We start from the raw sequence: 18,410 nt of genomic DNA, 5'->3' as shown, positions 1-18,410 counted from the left end.
TGAACCCCCGAGTTGTTAACTGGGGCCAAGCCAGAAGGGCATTGAGAACTGCTCTCAATTCCAGAATGTTTATTGGAAGGAGACTCTCCTCCTGATTCCATAGTCCCTGAGCCTTCAGAGAATTCCAGACAGCTCCCCAACCTAGTAGGCTGGCGTCTGTTGTTACAATTGTCCAGTCTGGCCTGCTGAATGGCATCCCCCTGGACAGATGTGGCCGATAAAGCCACCATAGAAGAGAATTTCTGGTCTCTTGATTCAGATTCAGAGTGGGGGACAAATCTGAGTAATCCCCATTCCACTGACTTAGCATGCACAATTGCAGTGGTCTGAGATGTAGGCGTGCAAAGGGGACTATGTCCATTGCCGCTACCATTAATCCGATCACCTCCATGCATTGAGCTACTGACGGGTGTTGAATGGAATGAAGGACACGGCATGCATTTTGAAGCTTTGTTAACCTGTCTTCTGTCAGGTAAATCTTCATTTCTACAGAATCTATCAGAGTCCCCAAGAAGGGAACTCTTGTGAGTGGAAAGAGAGAACTCTTCTTTTCGTTCACCTTCCATCCATGCGACCTTAGAAATGCCAGTACTAACTCTGTATGAGACTTGGCAGTTTGAAAGCTTGAAGCTTGTATCAGAATGTCGTCTAGGTACGGAGCTACCGAAATTCCTTGCGGTCTTAGTACCGCCAGAAGAGTACCCAGAACCTTTGTGAAGATTCTTGGAGCCGTAGCCAATCCGAATGGAAGAGCTACAAACTGGTAATGCCTGTCTAGAAAGGCAAACCTTAGATACCGGTAATGATTTCTGTGAATCGGTATGTGAAGGTAAACATCCTTTAAATCCACTGTGGTCATGTACTGACCCTCTTGGATCATGGGCAAAATTGTTCGAATCGTTTCCATCTTGAACGATGGAACTCTTAGGAATTTGTTTAGGATCTTTAAATCCAAGATTGGCCTGAAAGTTCCCTCTTTCTTGGGAACTACAAACAGATTTGAGTAAAACCCTTGTCCTTGTTCCGACCGCGGAACTGGATGGATCACTCCCATTAATAAAAGATCTTGTACGCAGCGTAGAAACGCTTCCTTCTTTGTTTGGTTTGTTGACAACCTTGACAGATGAAATCTCCCTCTTGGGGGAGAGGATTTGAAGTCCAGAAGGTATCCCTGAGATATGATCTCTAACGCCCAGGGATCCTGAACATCTCTTGCCCAAGCCTGGGCGAAGAGAGAAAGTCTGCCCCCCACTAGATCCGGTCCCGTATCGGGGGCCCTCGATTCATGCTGTCTTAGGGGCAGCAGCAGGTTTCCTGGCCTGCTTGCCCTTGTTCCAGGACTGGTTAGGTTTCCAGCCTTGTCTGTAGCGAGCAACAGCTCCTTCCTGTTTTGGTGCAGAGGAAGTTGATGCTGCTCCTGCTTTGAAATTACGAAAAGAACGAAAATTAGACTGTCTAGCCTTAGCTTTGGCTTTGTCCTGAGGCAGGGCATGGCCTTTACCTCCTGTAATGTCAGCGATAATCTCTTTGAACCCGGGCCCGAATAAGGTCTGCCCTTTGAAAGGTATATTAAGCAATTTAGATTTAGAAGTAACATCAGCTGACCAAGATTTTAGCCACAGTGCTCTGCGTGCCTGAATGGCGAATCCGGAATTCTTAGCCGTAAGTTTAGTTAAATGTACTACGGCATCTGAAATAAATGAGTTAGCTAACTTAAGGGCTTTAAGTTTGTGTGTAATCTCATCTAGTGTAGATGATTCAAGTGTCTATTCCAGAGACTCAAACCAAAATGCTGCTGCAGCCGTGACAGGCGCAATACATGCAAGAGGTTGCAATATAAAACCTTGTTGAACAAACATTTTCTTAAGGTAACCCTCTAATTTTTTTATCCATTGGATCTGAAAAAGCACAGCTATCCTCCACCGGGATAGTGGTACGCTTAGCTAAAGTAGAAACTGCTCCCTCCACCTTAGGGACCGTTTGCCATAAGTCCCGTGTGGTGGCGTCTATTGGAAACATTTTTCTAAATATCGGAGGGGGTGAGAACGGTACACCGGGTCTATCCCACTCCTTAGTAACAATTTCAGTAAGTCTCTTAGGTATAGGAAAAACATCAGTACTCGCCGGTACCGCAAAATATCTATCCAACCTACACATTTTCTCTGGTATTGCAACTGTGTTACAATCATTCAGAGCCGCTAATACCTCCCCTAGTAATACACTGAGGTTTTCCAGCTTAAATTTAAAATTTGAAATATCTGAATCCAGTCTGTTTGGATCAGAACCGTCACCCACAGAATGAAGTTCTCCGTCCTCATGTTCTGCCACCTGTGACGCAGTGTCTGACATGGCCCTAATATTATCAGCGCACTCTGTTCTCACCCCAGAGTGATCACGCTTACCTCTCAGTTCTGGTAATTTAGCCAAAACTTCAGTCATAACAGTAGCCATATCCTGTAATGTGATTTGTAATGGCCGCCCAGATGTACTCGGCGCTACAATATCACGCACCTCCCGAGCGGGAGATGCAGGTACTGACACGTGAGGCGAGTTAGTCGGCATAACTCTCCCCTCGTTGTTTGGTGAAATATGTTCAATTTGTACAGATTGACTTTTATTTAAAGTAGCATCAATACAGTTAGTACATAAATTTCTATTGGGCTCCACTTTGGCATTAGCACATATAGCACATGTATCTTCCTCTGAATCAGACATGTTTAACACACTAGCAATTAACTAGCAACTTGGAAATGCTTTTCAAGTAATTTACAATAATATGAAAACGAACTGTGCCTATAAGAAGCACAGAAAAAATTATGACAGTTGAAATAAATAAATTATAGCATCAAATCTTTGTAAGAAATATACAATTTTAGCAAAGGATTGTTCCCATTAGCAAAGGATAACTAACCCTGACAGCAGAAAAAATACACAAATAAACGTTTTTTATCACAGTCAACTACAATCTTCACAGCTCTGCTGTGAATGATTACCTCCCTCAAAACAAGCTTTGAAGATCCCTGAGTTCTGTAGAGATGAACCGGATCATGCAGGAAGAAAATGAACCTCTGACTGAGTTTTTTGATGCGTAGTAAAAGCGCCAAAAATGGCCCCTCCCCCTCACACATAACAGTGAGAGAGATCAGTAAACTGTTTAAATTTAAACAAAACTATTGCCAAGTGGAAAAAACAGTGCCCAAAACATTTTTTCACCCAGTACCTCAGAGAAATAAACGATTTTACATGCCAGCAAAAAACGTTTAACCTCAATAAATTAATTGTTATTTAAAAACCTATTGCAAGTCCCTGCAAATTAGGTTAAGTCTATGCATACAGTATAAATCCAGTGAAGTACCATTCCCCAGAATACTGAAGTGTAAAATATACATACATGACAGCCTGATACCAGATACATCTACTGTATTTAAGGCTGAGTTTACATTATAACGGTATGGCAGGATTTTCTCATCAATTCCATGTCAGAAAATAATAAACTGCTACATACCTCTTTGCAGATTAATCTGCCCGCTGTCCCCTGATCTGAAGTTTACCTCTCCTCAGATGGCCGAGAAACAGCAATATGATCTTAACTACTCCGGCTAAAATCATAGAAAAAACTCAGGTAGATTCTTCTTCAAATTCTACCAGAGAATGAATAACACACTCCGGTGCTATTATAAAATAACAAACTTTTGATTGAAGGTAATAAACTAATTAAAATCACCAGTCCTCTCACACATCCTATCTATTCGTTGGGTGCAAGAGAATGACTGGAGGTGACGTAGAGGGGAGGAGCTATATAGCAGCTCTGCTGGGTGAATCCTCTTGCACTTCCTGTAGGGGAGGAGATAATATCCCAGAAGTAATGATGACCCGTGGACTGACCACACTTAACAGGAGAAATGGCATGCTCTATCTGAATCATGAAAAATAAAATTGTGTTTAGTATCCCTTTAAGAGGGAGATGTATAGTTGGAGTGTGGGTAATATGTGGCATAAAATTTGGGACTAGTATTCTTTTCTGCTCCCGGAGAAAAGCTGAGCTGTGTAGAAAAAAATCTACAAGGAAGGCATGTGTACAGCTATTAGGAAATTCTAGTAAGGGACATGTAACATAGATTTATATCTTACTTTCTGGCTTATTCCTGCATTTTATATTTGGATCCCCAGCTTTTAAACACAGAACAAATGAGAATTCCAATACCAGTAAAAATGACTGCTGTTTCTTCATGTTAAACCAGCATGCCTTGACCAACTTGTTAAATGCATAATGGAATCCGTGTCAAAATTGAATTAAAGAGTGATAAAGTTCCTTTCTGTGTCTAATGTGCATGTTATAACTAGAACTAATAGCTGCAGTGAAAACAGTGTCCTAAAAAACTCTGTGAGAAAAAAATAGCTCTCATTGCCTATAAATATAAATGTATTCCACAGTCAATTCATTTTATGTAAATGTATCATTTGAAAGAGACATCCTTTGTTCGCATGAGGGATTTCGTGATTCTGTAATATTAGGTAGTTGCCATGGAAGTGAACAGGAATAAATACACAAGAGAATGACACAAGAAACAGGAAGGAGATAAATAGTTATGGGTAATAATGAGAAAGATACAGGGTCAGAGAGTCAGATACTCAGGGATTACTTAGTGATAAGAGTGAAAAACAGATAAAGTTAGAAACAGAGTAAAGTAGGTAATTGAGACAGACAAAGAAATAGAGGGAAAAGGCAAGACAATAGAAAATAGTATGAATTTCCAAGAACAGTTTTGTTTGTCAGTTTTAGTCTGTATTTTAAATAGATAAAATTGTCAGTATAGTCGTCAGTAGAAAAGTATCATTATTTGCCTGCAGCATAATGATATTAAAACTTATAAGATATTCATTTTAACAATGCCTGCAACTATATAACATTTTATAATATATCAGTTCTTTTAAAAATTCCCTGAAGCAAATCACAGAGCATACAATCAGTCTCACTAGTATGTATGTATCATGCTCAAACTTAAAGGGACATTAAACACTTTGAGATGGTAATATAAAATGGTAAACTGTATAAATAAAAACAACTCTGCAATATACTTGCATTATTTATTTTGTCCCATTTTCCTGTAATTCCATTCTGAAAGTGTGAGATTTTCAGTTGCTGTTAGAAAAGGAAGTGATGATCACTGCTATATTACATATTACACATAGCCATTGGCTGCACACTCTAGTGACCTATTTATAACTGTCCCTAATTGGCCACAGCAGCGAAGGTAACCTAAGTTATAACATGGCAGCTCCCATTGTTTTATAGACACTAAGGGGTAGATTTATCATGCAACGGATGCTGCAATCTAAGCATCGGTCGTCCGCAAACCTTTTTGGACTGCAATCATCACAATCTGATCGGGATGTTTGACATCCCCTGTGCTGACATTGCACAAGCATTTAACCAGAAATGTTTGTGCAATGTTAAATGCTGACAGCGTATGCTGTCCCTTTAAGTGAAAGTTAGATATGTATGTGGTGTATAAACACTGGCCAGAGTAGGTAAAAATATACAGAAGGTTATCTATTATTAATTTAACAGATACAACGTTTTTATAATCCTTTTGCTGTAAACCAAAAAGATCCAAGGTGAAGCCCATTACAAAGATTTTGTAATCATTATGAAACAGCTCAATAGCCCATTTCTAATTCCACCTCTTTAGTTTACGTAGAGGGATTGTCAACAATTTTATTTTGCATTTAAGACCATGGGGCCTATTTATTAAGGGGCAAGGGGACATGATCCGCTGCACATCGTTAAATGCCAACAGCATACGCTATCGGCATTTATCATTGCACCAGCAGTTCTTGTGTACTGCTGGTGCAATGCCGCCCCCTGCAGCTTTGCGGCCAATCAGCCCCTAGCTGGGGTCGTCAATCAACTCGATCGGGTTGATTTCTGTCGATTTCTGTCCGCCACCTCAGAGCAGGCGAACAGGTTATGGAGCAGCAGTCTTTAGATAAATATGACCCCATTAATTTAATCATATAACATTTTGCTGCTGCATAATTATTTATTTACAGACATTACTTTTTAAGGTTTATTTGTGTATATGAAATATCTGATTTTATGTTTTGAGGCCACAACCTAATAAAATGGGTTGAGCTTGTAGGTATAATCAGATCTCATTACTTTATCACATTGTGTACATATACATGCTTCTTTATCTTATATCTGTCCATACACCAATCGCCAGTACTTGGAGAGAATCATGGAAAATTAACATTTTATTACCTTATCTCTTCTATAACCCACTGGGAGTGTAATTTCTTCTGCTGGCTGTGTTTACACAGCTTGGCCTTAAGACCAAAAACTTTCAGGATAAGTGGGGATACCACAGGCTAAATCAACTATTTCAAATGCCAATATAAGGGCAATAGAAATACAGGTAAAGTGGATCATTGGGAACAAATTAAAGGGGAGAAAATGTTTGAGTAAACTGCCCCTTTAAAGCATATGTACAAATTTCCAGAAAACCAATAAGGCAAAACTAGGTTTCCCAGCTGCCCTCCGCAAAAATATTCAATGACATGCAAACTAGTATGAAGAGGGCCCTCTAAGATCATCACAGATTCTGTCAAATACAAAGAGCAGTAATTTTACTCAATGGCTGCTGGTCACACCCAAGAGCTTTACCCCTTGGATGTCAGTGACCCACACAGGGCAATGGTTTTATCTTCCCTGGCTGTCATTAAACAATTCAGTGATTTACCACCCTACCTCATTGACTTGACTCTGAGGAACATATATACAATATTTTACAAAGATTCTTCGTTCCTTCCTTGAGATTAGATGGAAAGAATGTAGGATCACTGACTACTTCCACAATACCTCATTCTTCTGTCTCAGGGGCCATTTCATAACCAAAGCATGAAAGTATTTACACTGACCATTGTTATGAAAGTTCATTCTACAGAACAAGGGGTTCTCTGACAAGGTGATTTATCCCCTCTTGTTGTATGATAGTAACTGCTAAAGTGTTTTTTTACCATGTTTGGACATTTGTGTCAAATTTTCTTAAGGAAGAATCTGTAGTTCCTAACAGTTTGGATATCCTTTAGGATTATGTTATTATTGAACTATACGAAAGCCTACCTGGGTCAAGACACAACACTATAAACCTTCAAGTTCCTGGTAATGACATCAATTTTAGAATAAAGATATTGATTTAAAGTAGAAATGTAATAGAAATAAATTACATTTTCATTATGCTGTTTTAAAATAAAACATAATAAAATTGAGAGTTCATGGTCACTTTTCGACCAAATGCTATATGTAATATGAAAATAATATGCATGATCCAGCATAACAGAGGACGGAGCAAACTGATTTTGCAATTAAGATCATTACAAAGTAATGGTAATTCAGAAGCAATTATTAGATATCACAGTATAGCTGCTTAATGCTGACCTCTTTCAGTTTTTCCAATTCCCCCTGTAACGCCTGCTTGGTTATATCTACTTCAATGAGTTGCTGACGAAGAGTCTCATTTTCCTCCTCAGTTTTGGTGCGCTTTTCTTCTACATTTTCTAGTTCATGATGAAGTCTTACAGATACATCTTTGGCTACCTACAAGAAAATGCATTGCAGTTAGGGTTAGCACAAGTGTTCAATTAAAAGAAACAAAAGAGATAAAAATATCTTTAATAATGCTGTATAAAAGTATAGCAACTTACATATCTCTTAAAAAGATAAAAATAAAACAACAACAACATTTTTCTTTCAGGATTCAGAGAGAACATGCAGTTTTAAACAACTTTTTAATTTACTTTCATTATCAATTTGTGTTCATTCTCTTGGTGTCTTATGTTGAAAAGTAGGGATGTAAGCTTAGAAGCCTCCCAATTTCTGAATCATTATATGGCAGCAAGAATGTGATCCATTTGCAAGAGCACTAGAAGTCAGCACTATTTCCTGCAATGTAGCGCTCCAGATGCTACCTAGGTATCTCTTCAACACAGAATATCGTTGGAACGAAGCAAATTTGATACTAGATGTAAATTGGAAACATTTAAAAAAAATGATATGCTCTATATGAGTAACAAAATAAAATATTTGGGTTTCATATCCCTTTACGTTTTCATATTAATAAACTAGTAACATAGATGTAGCAAATGTGCAAAATTGTTTAACCCCTTAAGGACCAGCAACATACCCTGGGGACCTGTACTATTATAAACAAGGAAACGACTGGTGATGTACATGGTACGTCACTTTTGTTAAGGGGTTAATTCTTCTTTTTCTTTTTAGTATTTAAAATATTCATTGAAGAAATTAAAATTATATTAAATGAGCAATTTACTGAAAAATTGTATATAATCTACAGGGAGTGCAGAATTATTAGGCAAGTTGTATTTTTGAGGATTAATTTTATTATTGAACAACAACCATGTTCTCAATGAACCCAAAAAACTCATTAATATCAAAGCTGAATAGTTTTGGAAGTAGTTTTTAGTTTGTTTTTAGTTTTAGCTATTTTAGGGGGATATTTGTGTGTGCAGGTGACTATTACTGTGCATAATTATTAGGCAACTTAACAAAAAACAAATATATACCCATTTCAATTATTTATTTTTACCAGTGAAACCAATATAACATCTCAACATTCCCAAATATACATTTCTGACATTCAAAAACAAAACAAAAACAAATCAGTGACCAATATAGCCACCTTTCTTTGCAAGGACACTCAAAAGCCTGCCATCCATGGATTCTGTCAGTGTTTTGATCTGTTCACCATCAACATTGCGTGCAGCAGCAACCACAGCCTCCCAGACACTGTTCAGAGAGGTGTACTGTTTTCCCTCCTTGTAAATCTCACATTTGATGATGGACCACAGGTTATCAATGGGGTTCAGATCAGGTGAACAAGGAGGCCATGTCATTAGATTTTCTTCTTTTATACCCTTTCTTGCCAGCCACGCTGTGGAGTACTTGGACGCGTGTGATGAAGCATTGTCCTGCATGAAAATCATGTTTTTCTTGAAGGATGCAGACTTCTTCCTGTACCACTGCTTGAAGAAGGTGTCTTCCAGAAACTGGCAGTAGGACTGGGAGTTGAGCTTGACTCCATCCTCAACCCGAAAAGGCCCCACAAGCTCATCTTTGATGATACCAGCCCAAACCAGTACTCCACCTCCACCTTGCTGGCGTCTGAGTCGGACTGGAGCTCTCTGCCCTTTACCAATCCAGCCACGGGCCCATCCATCTGGCCCATCAAGACTCACTCTCATTTCATCAGTCCATAAAACCTTAGAAAAATCAGTCTTGAGATATTTCTTGGCCCAGTCTTGACGTTTCAGCTTGTGTGTCTTGTTCAGTGGTGGTCATCTTTCAGCCTTTCTTACCTTGGCCATGTCTCTGAGTATTGCACACCTTGTGCTTTTGGGCACTCCAGTGATGTTGCAGCTCTGAAATATGGCCAAACTGGTGGCAAGTGGCATCTTGGCAGCTGCACGCTTGACTTTTCTCAGTTCATGGGCAGTTATTTTGCGCCTTGGTTTTTCCACACGCTTCTTGCAACCCTGTTGACTATTTTGAATGAAACGCTTGATTGTTTGATGATCACGCTTCAGAAGCTTTGCAATTTTAAGAGTGCTGCATCCCTCTGCAAGATATCTCACTATTTTTGACTTTTCTGAGCCTGTCAAGTCCTTCTTTTGACCCATTTTGCCAAAGGAAAGGAAGTTGCCTAATAATTATGCACACCTGATATAGGGTGTTGATGTCATTAGACCACACCCCTTCTCATTACAGAGATGCACATTACCTAATATGCTTAATTGGTAGTAGGCTTTCGAGCCTATACAGCTTGGAGTAAGACAACATGCATAAAGAGGATGATGTGGTCAAAATACTAATTTGCCTAATAATTCTGCACTCCCTGTATATGAAAGAGCAATATTAGAACATGCTGAGATTTGTATTACCTGAATGAATATAAATTAAGATCAGTGTCAAATCAAATCAAATTTAAAATAACATACTGGCCTAAATTGTGCACATCCAACCATTGGTTTCTGACTTACTGCATACAAATGCTCAATTAGCATAAGCAAGAAGTTTAACCAATGAGCATTAGCAGGAAGTACATTTTAACTAATAGGCATTAGCAGGAGGTACCTATCACCCAATGAACATTAGTAGGGAGTGCCTATCAGCCAACGAGCAAAAGTAGGAAGTACAAAACTGATATGGCTGTATTAGTTTAAATTTCAATTTACAAATATTTTACTTAAAGGGACAGTCAAGTCCAAAAAAAAACTTTAATTTTTCAAATAGGGCATGTAATTTTAAAAAACTTTCTAATTTACTTTTATCAACAATTTTGCTTTGTTCTCTTGGTATTCTAGTTGAAAGCAAACCTAGGAAGGTGCATATGATCATTACTAAGCCCTTGAAGACTGCCTCTATTTTATTAGCTTTTCACAGCAGGGGAGAGCAAGCTCATGTAGGCCATATAGATAGCATTGTGATCACGCCCATGGCTAGTGGCAGACACTGCACTAATTGGCTAAAACGCAAGTCAATAGATAATAACTAAAAGTCATGTGATTAGGGACGGTCAGAAGATGCTTAGATACAAATTAGTCACAGAAGTAAAAAGTGTATTAATATAACAGTGTTGATTTTGCAAAACTGGAGAATGGGTAATAAAGGGATTATCTATCTTTTTAAACAACAAAAATTCTGGTGTTGACTGAATGTCAAGCTAACACTATTACCTAAACTGAAAGGATAGCAGTTAAAAAACGAATGAGTTTCATTCATCAAATCGTTAGTGGATACTTATCTTCAGAGATATTTCACTCTGAACGCTATAGGGATAAGAGCCAAAGCTCCGGTCGCCATTTACAGCATTTGATTGACAGATGACTCATCTGCAAATCGTTGTTTCCCGATTTCGATTTGTTGATTGCAGATGAGTCATCTGTCAATCAATTGCTGTAAATGGCGACCGGAGCTTCGGCTCTTATCCCTATAGCGTTCAGAGTGAAATATCTCGGAAGATAAGTATCTACTAATGATTTGATGAATGAAACTCATTCGTTTTTTAACTGCTATCCTTTCAGTTTAGGTAATAGTGTTAGCTTGACATTCACTTTAAAGGGACAGTCTACAATAAAATGTTTATTGTTTTAAAAGATAATCGCTTTATTATCCATTACCTAGTTTTGCATAACCAACACTGTTATATTAATATATTTTTTACCTCTGTGATTACCTTGTATCTAAGAATCTTCTGACAGCCCCTTGATCACATGACTTTTAATGTATTATCTATTGACTTGCATTTAGTACTGTGTTGTGCTAAATTTTAAATAACTCCTTGTGCGTGAACACATTGTTATCTATATGGCCCACATGAACTAGCAGTCTCCTGCTGTGAAAAGCTAATAAAAAAGCATGTGATAAGAGGCTGTCTATAGTGGCTTAGAAACCGGCAGAAATTTAGAGGTTTAAATATTATAAAGTATATTAATATATCAATGTTGGTTGTGCAAAGCTGGGGAATGGATAGTAAAGGCATTAGCTATCTTTTTAAACAATAACAAATTTAGTGTAGACTGTCCCTTTAATATAATCTTCTGAGTACAGTATCTATTTAATTGGTATTTATGTTCATACTCAGCAGATCCAAAAATATGCTTAAATGCAAACTATCACCCCTGAAATTGTTTTTCTCTAAAAGTCTTTTATTATTTTTATTAGCATGATTATTATTGTTATGTGAATTTATTTATAAAGAGCAAACACAGGGCTAGATTAAAAGTGGCCCACTAACTGTAGCGTGCAAGCGATATGGGGTGTTTCTCTGCTTTTTGTGCTTGCGTATTACGAGTTGAAAGTAAAAGCATTCGCTTAAAGGGACAGTCCACACCAGAATTTTTATTATTTTAAAAGATAGATAATCCCTTTATTACCCATTCCCCAGTTTTGCAAAACCAACACAGTTATATTAATATACTTTTAACCTCTGTGATTATCTTGTATCTAAGCCTCTGCAAACTGCCCCTTTATTTCATTTCTTTTGACAGACTTGCAGTTTAGCCAATCAGTGCCTGCTCCCAGATAACTTCACGTGCACGAGCACAGTGTTATCTATATGAAATACATGAACTAACACCCTCTAGTGGTGAAAAACTGTTAAAATGCATTCTGAAAAGAGGTGGCCTTCAAGGTCTAAGAAATTAGCATATGAACCTCCTAGGTTAAGCTTTCAACTAAGAATACCAAGAGAACAAAGCAATATTGGTGATAAAAGTAAATTGGAAAATTGTTTAAAATTGCATGCTCTATCTGAATCATGAAAGTTTATTTTGGCCTAGACTGTCCCTTTAAGCGCAATCAAATTTAACACGCTTTGGGTTAGCATGACTTCAGAGCTCTGGTTAACGAGACAAAAAAAGTTGCACAAAATACATCAAAAATACATTTAACAGTACAGTTACACTCATATTAACACCGTCTAATAGAAACTTTTTTTTTTAATGTATTAAAAAGTTAAAAGGGATAAAAGATATGAGGTCTGCAAAGAGCTTTAACATAGAGATACAAACACTTGTCTAAATATGTTTATGTATATATATATTTACTAAAGAGCTATAATGTGCATTTAATGTAAATATTTCACATTCCAATGTTTATCACATAGGGGAACATGTTCTAAGTATTTTGAAATAGATATACCTATAAATATATATATATATACCTATACATAAACACAATCGAGGATCCACTTTTTGTGTCCGTCTACCGAAGTTAACGTGTGAGCAGGAGTGCAAAATAATTCTCCACTCATAATGTAGCCCATAGTATGCAGTGCTAGTACATTAGTACATACAGGTATATACTCAAGAGCTTACATTTTAAATAAAGTATATGGCAAAGTTGAGAGGGAGGGGGGATTCAGAGCTTAGAAAAGCAGATAAACGTCTTGTACGCATCACTGAAGATATGTGTTTAAAGTTGGTGGCAAGTCTTGGTAAGCGAGGAAATCGACAGAACATGTAACATGGTAGAAAAGCCTTGCAGACAGGAGTTTGTGAAAGAAATAATATAGATGAGGAGAGAAGTAGGATATGAGTAGAGTGGAGGGGGTGTGCAGAAAAGTATTTGCAGACAAAGGTATAGATATAGGAGGGTGCAGTGTTAGCTAAGTGTTTTTAAGTTAGGGACAATATTTTGCATTGTATTCTTGTTGCTAAAGGAAGCCAGTAGAGGGACTAGCAATGGATGAAGAACACGAGTCTGGCAATGGTTTTCATCATGAATTACAGTGGGGAAGGGAGCAGCTTGAGCAACCACAGAGGGAATAGTTGCAATAGTCAAGGTGGGAAATGATATGTGAATGAATTAGAATCTTGTGAGTTTTGTGTGAGGAAATTACAGATTTTAGAGATATTTTTAAGGTTTAAAAAACAGTAATTATCTACAAGCTAAGAAAAGGGAACTGATGGAGGTGGCGCCCACGGCAGTCTGATGCGTATAAATAATTTAATGCGTTCTTAATAAACTTCTATAAGTTCTAAATAAACGTCTAATACTCGTTAAAATTCATACAAAAAATAGTTTAATTAATTGATTATACCGAATAGAAGTAGTTAATAAAACAATATATTTAAAAACTTAAATATTCTATTATTAATAGTTCATATAGTTAAGCACGTTATTAATTATAAAATATATGCACTCTTATGGTTGCATCTATAAAACGAGTTACAACTGTGTTTAAAAGATCCATTCACATATACCAATTCATATAAATACAATGCTTAGGAATCTACAGACTCACATATAAACACAATGAGGTGAAATATATACACTCTTATGTGTCGGCTTAAATGCTCACAAAGTTATAAGTGCCGGCTAATGAGTTCATACAATCATATGAGAGTAATCTGCACTGTTTATCTGATTTAACAGGTCTTTTCGTGATAGTCTTGCATGTTTATTTCCCAAAAGGTGAAAATTCAAGTTTTCAAGTTTCACTTTTTAGTGTTCAGTAATAACTCGCCCAGCCTTCCGGCACAAACGGCACAGCTTTAGCTCACCTACTTTCTGTATATCCGTGTTGGCTGGGACTTCTGTGTGTGTGGTCTGAGTAAACACGTGGGTGCTCAACAGCCAATCACCACGTGTATCCAAGTGCGCGCACTGTTTTGATTAGTCTGCTGAAAAAAAGCCAGATGGCTCCAGGCTCCTACCGCTCAATCGGTCTGCTTCCTCTGTGTATTTTAGAGTTACTTCTTAGCCGATAATGAGGTCCTGGGAGTCGTGCTGTGGCCACTCACTGGCCTTACATGTTAAGCTTAAATTGGTGATCTATGCGTTTTGGCTCGTAGAAAGCCTTTGCCAAGATGACCAAATTCCAGCTCTTCCTTCTTATTTAAAAGTTATCCTGTTAACCCTTTGATAAGTTTAATTTCTTAATGATGGTAATTGATACCAGCTGTTTATATTGTAGGATCCCTGTCTCATATGGTTACGCTGCAGTGGGACTGATTAGCCTTATTGCACTATTGACACAATGTATAGTATATATAACTATGAGAATACAAGAATTAGTTACATATTTTTATCTCTGTATAACAATTCATCAGCTTAATATAATTCACTTTTTGTTACATAACCAGCTACAGTTTAGCAGAGTTTCTAACCCAGCGAATACATTGAGAACATGAAATTTTATAATAAACTTTATTGATTACTAGAAATTTAAAAACAAAACATTTTTTTATGATAATTAATAAGTATTCTTGATAAAAATGAGTCATATACATGCCATTTAGAAAGGCAATTTAAAAATATAGGCAATTTAAAAAAGGGGAGTTTTGAAATACTTCAGTAGTAACATATAAATTGGTTTAAGTTTGCTGTGACAAAAAAAAAAAAAATTTTTTGCTGTGACAAAACATTTTTTTGGGTGTAACTAATTCGATGCAACTTTTACAATTTTTTTTTAAACTTTACAAATGGCCCAAATGTTACTAGGATAAAAAGGACATTTAGGTATACTTATTGGAATATCATTAAAAGTTGACTTTATATTTGACTATTAAATAAAATAAATAAGAAAGTTGAGATCAAGCTCACTGTTAAGACCTGTGGGAGATAATGTCCCAAAATTATAAATTAACTCTGCCTCTTCATATTCAGAAATATCTGAGAATTGTTTTCGTATTCATAATAACTGGCCCTTAGATATATTCTTTTTCCAGTTTTCGTGATGGCAACTTCAGGAGTATATGTAATTATTTGAGACTATTTTTTTAAAAATGTTCTTGTCTTTATCTGTTCGTTCAATATCTCTACTTCTATATCCAAGTAATTAATTTTTTGTTGACTATATTTGTACGTAAAACCCAAACCAAAATCATTACTGTTCAAATCCTCTATGAACATATTTAGTAGTTCCATGTCGCCCTTCCAAATCAGGAACATATTGTCAATATAGAGCTTATAGAGCACAAGGTTCGCACCCCAGGAAGAACATCATTCTCAAATGCCCCCACAAACAAATTTGCATATCTGGGTGCGAACCTTGTGCCCATAGCCGTCCCCTTAATCTATAAAAAATAGTTGTCTTGAAATTTAAAATAGTTTTTCTTTAAAATAAATTCTATACATTGTAATAAAAAATTGCCCTGTGTATTTGTCACATTCTCATCATTCTCAAAATTTAAATTGCTTTTATGCCTAAATTATGATCTATATTGGTATACAAATAATTAACGTCACAAGTGAACAGAATATAGTTGCTTTACCATTTAATATTTCTCAAGACGTTAAGAAAGTGTGCGTAATCTGATAAATAAGATGGAAGCTCTTTTACATAATTGTGTAGAAAAAAAATTCAATATACTGTGATAAATTGGATGTAATGGAATTAATGCCAGATATTATTGGACATCCTGGTGGGTTCTCTAGATTTTTGTGTATTTTGGAGAGAAAATAAAAAAAATGGTGTTCTGAAATCTTTGATCAGTAGAAACTTATATTCTGAAACAGTAACTAGATTTTGTGATACAGCTCCCTCTAACAGTTCTTTAAGTTGTAATTGATAATAATCACCTGGGTCATTTCTCAATTTCTTATATGTTGTGATGTCCCCTTGCAATCTATATGCTTCATTAAGATAATATGTATTATTCATGATCACTACCCCTCCACCTTTGTCTGCTTGTTTACTTACTATATCAGTTTGTGATTGTAGATCTTTAATGATAATCCTTTGTGTAGTATACTCTCTTGTTCCTTATGGTATCACTGATATTGAAGATACCTTTATTTGGGGTCTCTCTTTCTGATCTGTTGTTAGTCAGTTTTCTATTCCCTCTCTTCTCCTTTTCCCTTTTGAGGGGTCGTGGGCTCTTTCTCAAACTCCTTCTAAAAAACTCACGGATGTTCCTAGTCTAGAAGGAGAATGATCAGTATATTAATTCTCGTATTGTAATGCCTCATACCTGTTGTGAATTGGAACCCTCCAATTGTTTTGTGTTTGTCCTTTTTTTATTGACCTCTCTTCTTTGATGTTCATTGTACTCCCTATCTCTATTATTGTATCTATTATTGTCATTATGCCCTTGATATCCCTCAGTGAATTGTCTAGGTCTATCTTTGTGGTAATCCCTTTGTTCATACCTCTGGTATTGTGAATTATACTCGCTATAATTGGGATAGTTGTATTCCCTATAATTTGAATGTCTATAATGACACCAGGACGTCCGATAATATCTGGCATTGATTCTATTACATCCAATTTATCACAGTATATTGATTTTTTTTTACAAAATTATGTTAAAGAGCTTATATCTTATTTATCAGATTCCACACACTTTCTTAACGTCTTGAGAAATATTAAATGGGAAAGCAACTATATTCTGGTCACTTGTAATGTTAATTCTTTGTATACCAATATAGATTATAATTTAGGCATAAAAGCAATTAATTCATACTTTGGGAATGATGAGAATATGACAAATACACAGGGCATTTTTTTTATTACAATGTATAGAATTTATTTAAAAAAAACTATTTTAAATTTGAAGACAACAATTTTTTATAGATTAAGGGGACGGCTATGGGCACAAGATTCGCACCCAGCTATGTGAATTTGTTTATGGGGGCATTTGAGAATGATTTTCTGAGATGTTCTTGATGGGGTACAAACCTTGTGCTCTATAAGCGCTATATTGACAATATGTTCCTGATTTGGAAAGGCAACATGGAACTACTAAATATGTTCATAGATGATTTGAATAGTAATGATTTTGGTTTGGGTTTTACGCATGAATGTAGTCAACAAAATATTAATTTCTTGGATATAGAAGTAGAGATATTGAATGGACAGATAAAGACAAGAAAAAAATTTTAAAAACGTAGACTCAAATAATTACATAGACTCCAGAAGTTGCCAATACTAAAACTGGAAAAAGAATATACCCAAGGGCAAGTTATTACGAATATGAAAAAAATGCTCAGATATTTCTGAATATGAAGAACAATCTAAAGTCTTGGTACAGAGATTTGAACAAAAGGGCTATAAATATTAGAAAGATCGAGAGAACTGTGGAGGAAAGTAAACACATAGATAAAGTCTATTAGAGGAAAATAATAAACCGAATCATATAAAAAAGAAATCATACAGATCTAGAAGTACCAATAATAACAACGTATTTAATACAACATAAAATGTTCAAAAGAATAAACAATAAACATTGGCACCTCCTACTAAAAGACCCATTAATACAGTCACTGGGGAAGGGTTGATACAGTTTTATATAGACATTTTAAAGAAAAGCATCAGGGGAGGGTACAAGCAAAGAAGTTCTGGGGTGTCAGAAAAATACTGAAAGATGGAAGGAGAGGAAATATGGAACAGAAACTTTAAAAACAAGAGGCAGAGTTAATTTATAATTTTGGGACATTATCTCCCACAGGTCTTAACAGTGAGCTTGATCTCAATTTTACTTATTTAATATATTTAATAATCGAATATAAAGTCAACTTTTAATGAATTTCCAATAAGTATACCTAAACGTCCTTCTTGTCCTGGTAACATTTTGGTCATTTTTAAAGTTTCCAAAAAAAAATTAAATTGAAGTTACACCGCAAAAAAATGTTTTGTCACAGCACAAAAAAAAAAAAAAAAAATTGTCACAGCAAACTTAAACCAATTTATATGTTACTAATGATGTATTTAAAAAAAATCTTTTTAAATTGCCTATATTTTTTAAATTGCCTATATTTTTAAATTGCCCGTATATGATTCTTTTTTAAATGGCATTTATATGACTCGTTTTTATCAAGAATACTTATTAATTATCATCAATTTTTTTTTTTAATTTTGTTTAAATTTCTTCTAATCTATAAAGTT

The 18,410-nt window shown here is 36.0% G+C and overlaps 1 protein-coding gene across 1 annotated transcript in view; it reads right to left on the bottom strand.

Moving 5' to 3' along the window:
* The window catches only part of SOGA3 (SOGA family member 3), an 81,047-nt gene that overhangs the window by 26,574 nt on the left and 36,063 nt on the right, over nucleotides 1-18,410 (bottom strand). The window contains exon 3 of the mRNA XM_053710709.1: nucleotides 7,442-7,600. Coding sequence (XP_053566684.1) covers nucleotides 7,442-7,600 — 159 coding nt within the window. The remainder of the gene's footprint in view (nucleotides 1-7,441; nucleotides 7,601-18,410) is intronic.

Source organism: Bombina bombina, chromosome 4 (genome assembly GCF_027579735.1).
Source record: "Bombina bombina isolate aBomBom1 chromosome 4, aBomBom1.pri, whole genome shotgun sequence".
NCBI lineage: Eukaryota > Metazoa > Chordata > Amphibia > Anura > Bombinatoridae > Bombina > Bombina bombina.
Note: the sequence above shows the minus strand (reverse complement) of the source record. Positions and strands in the feature narration are given on the sequence as shown.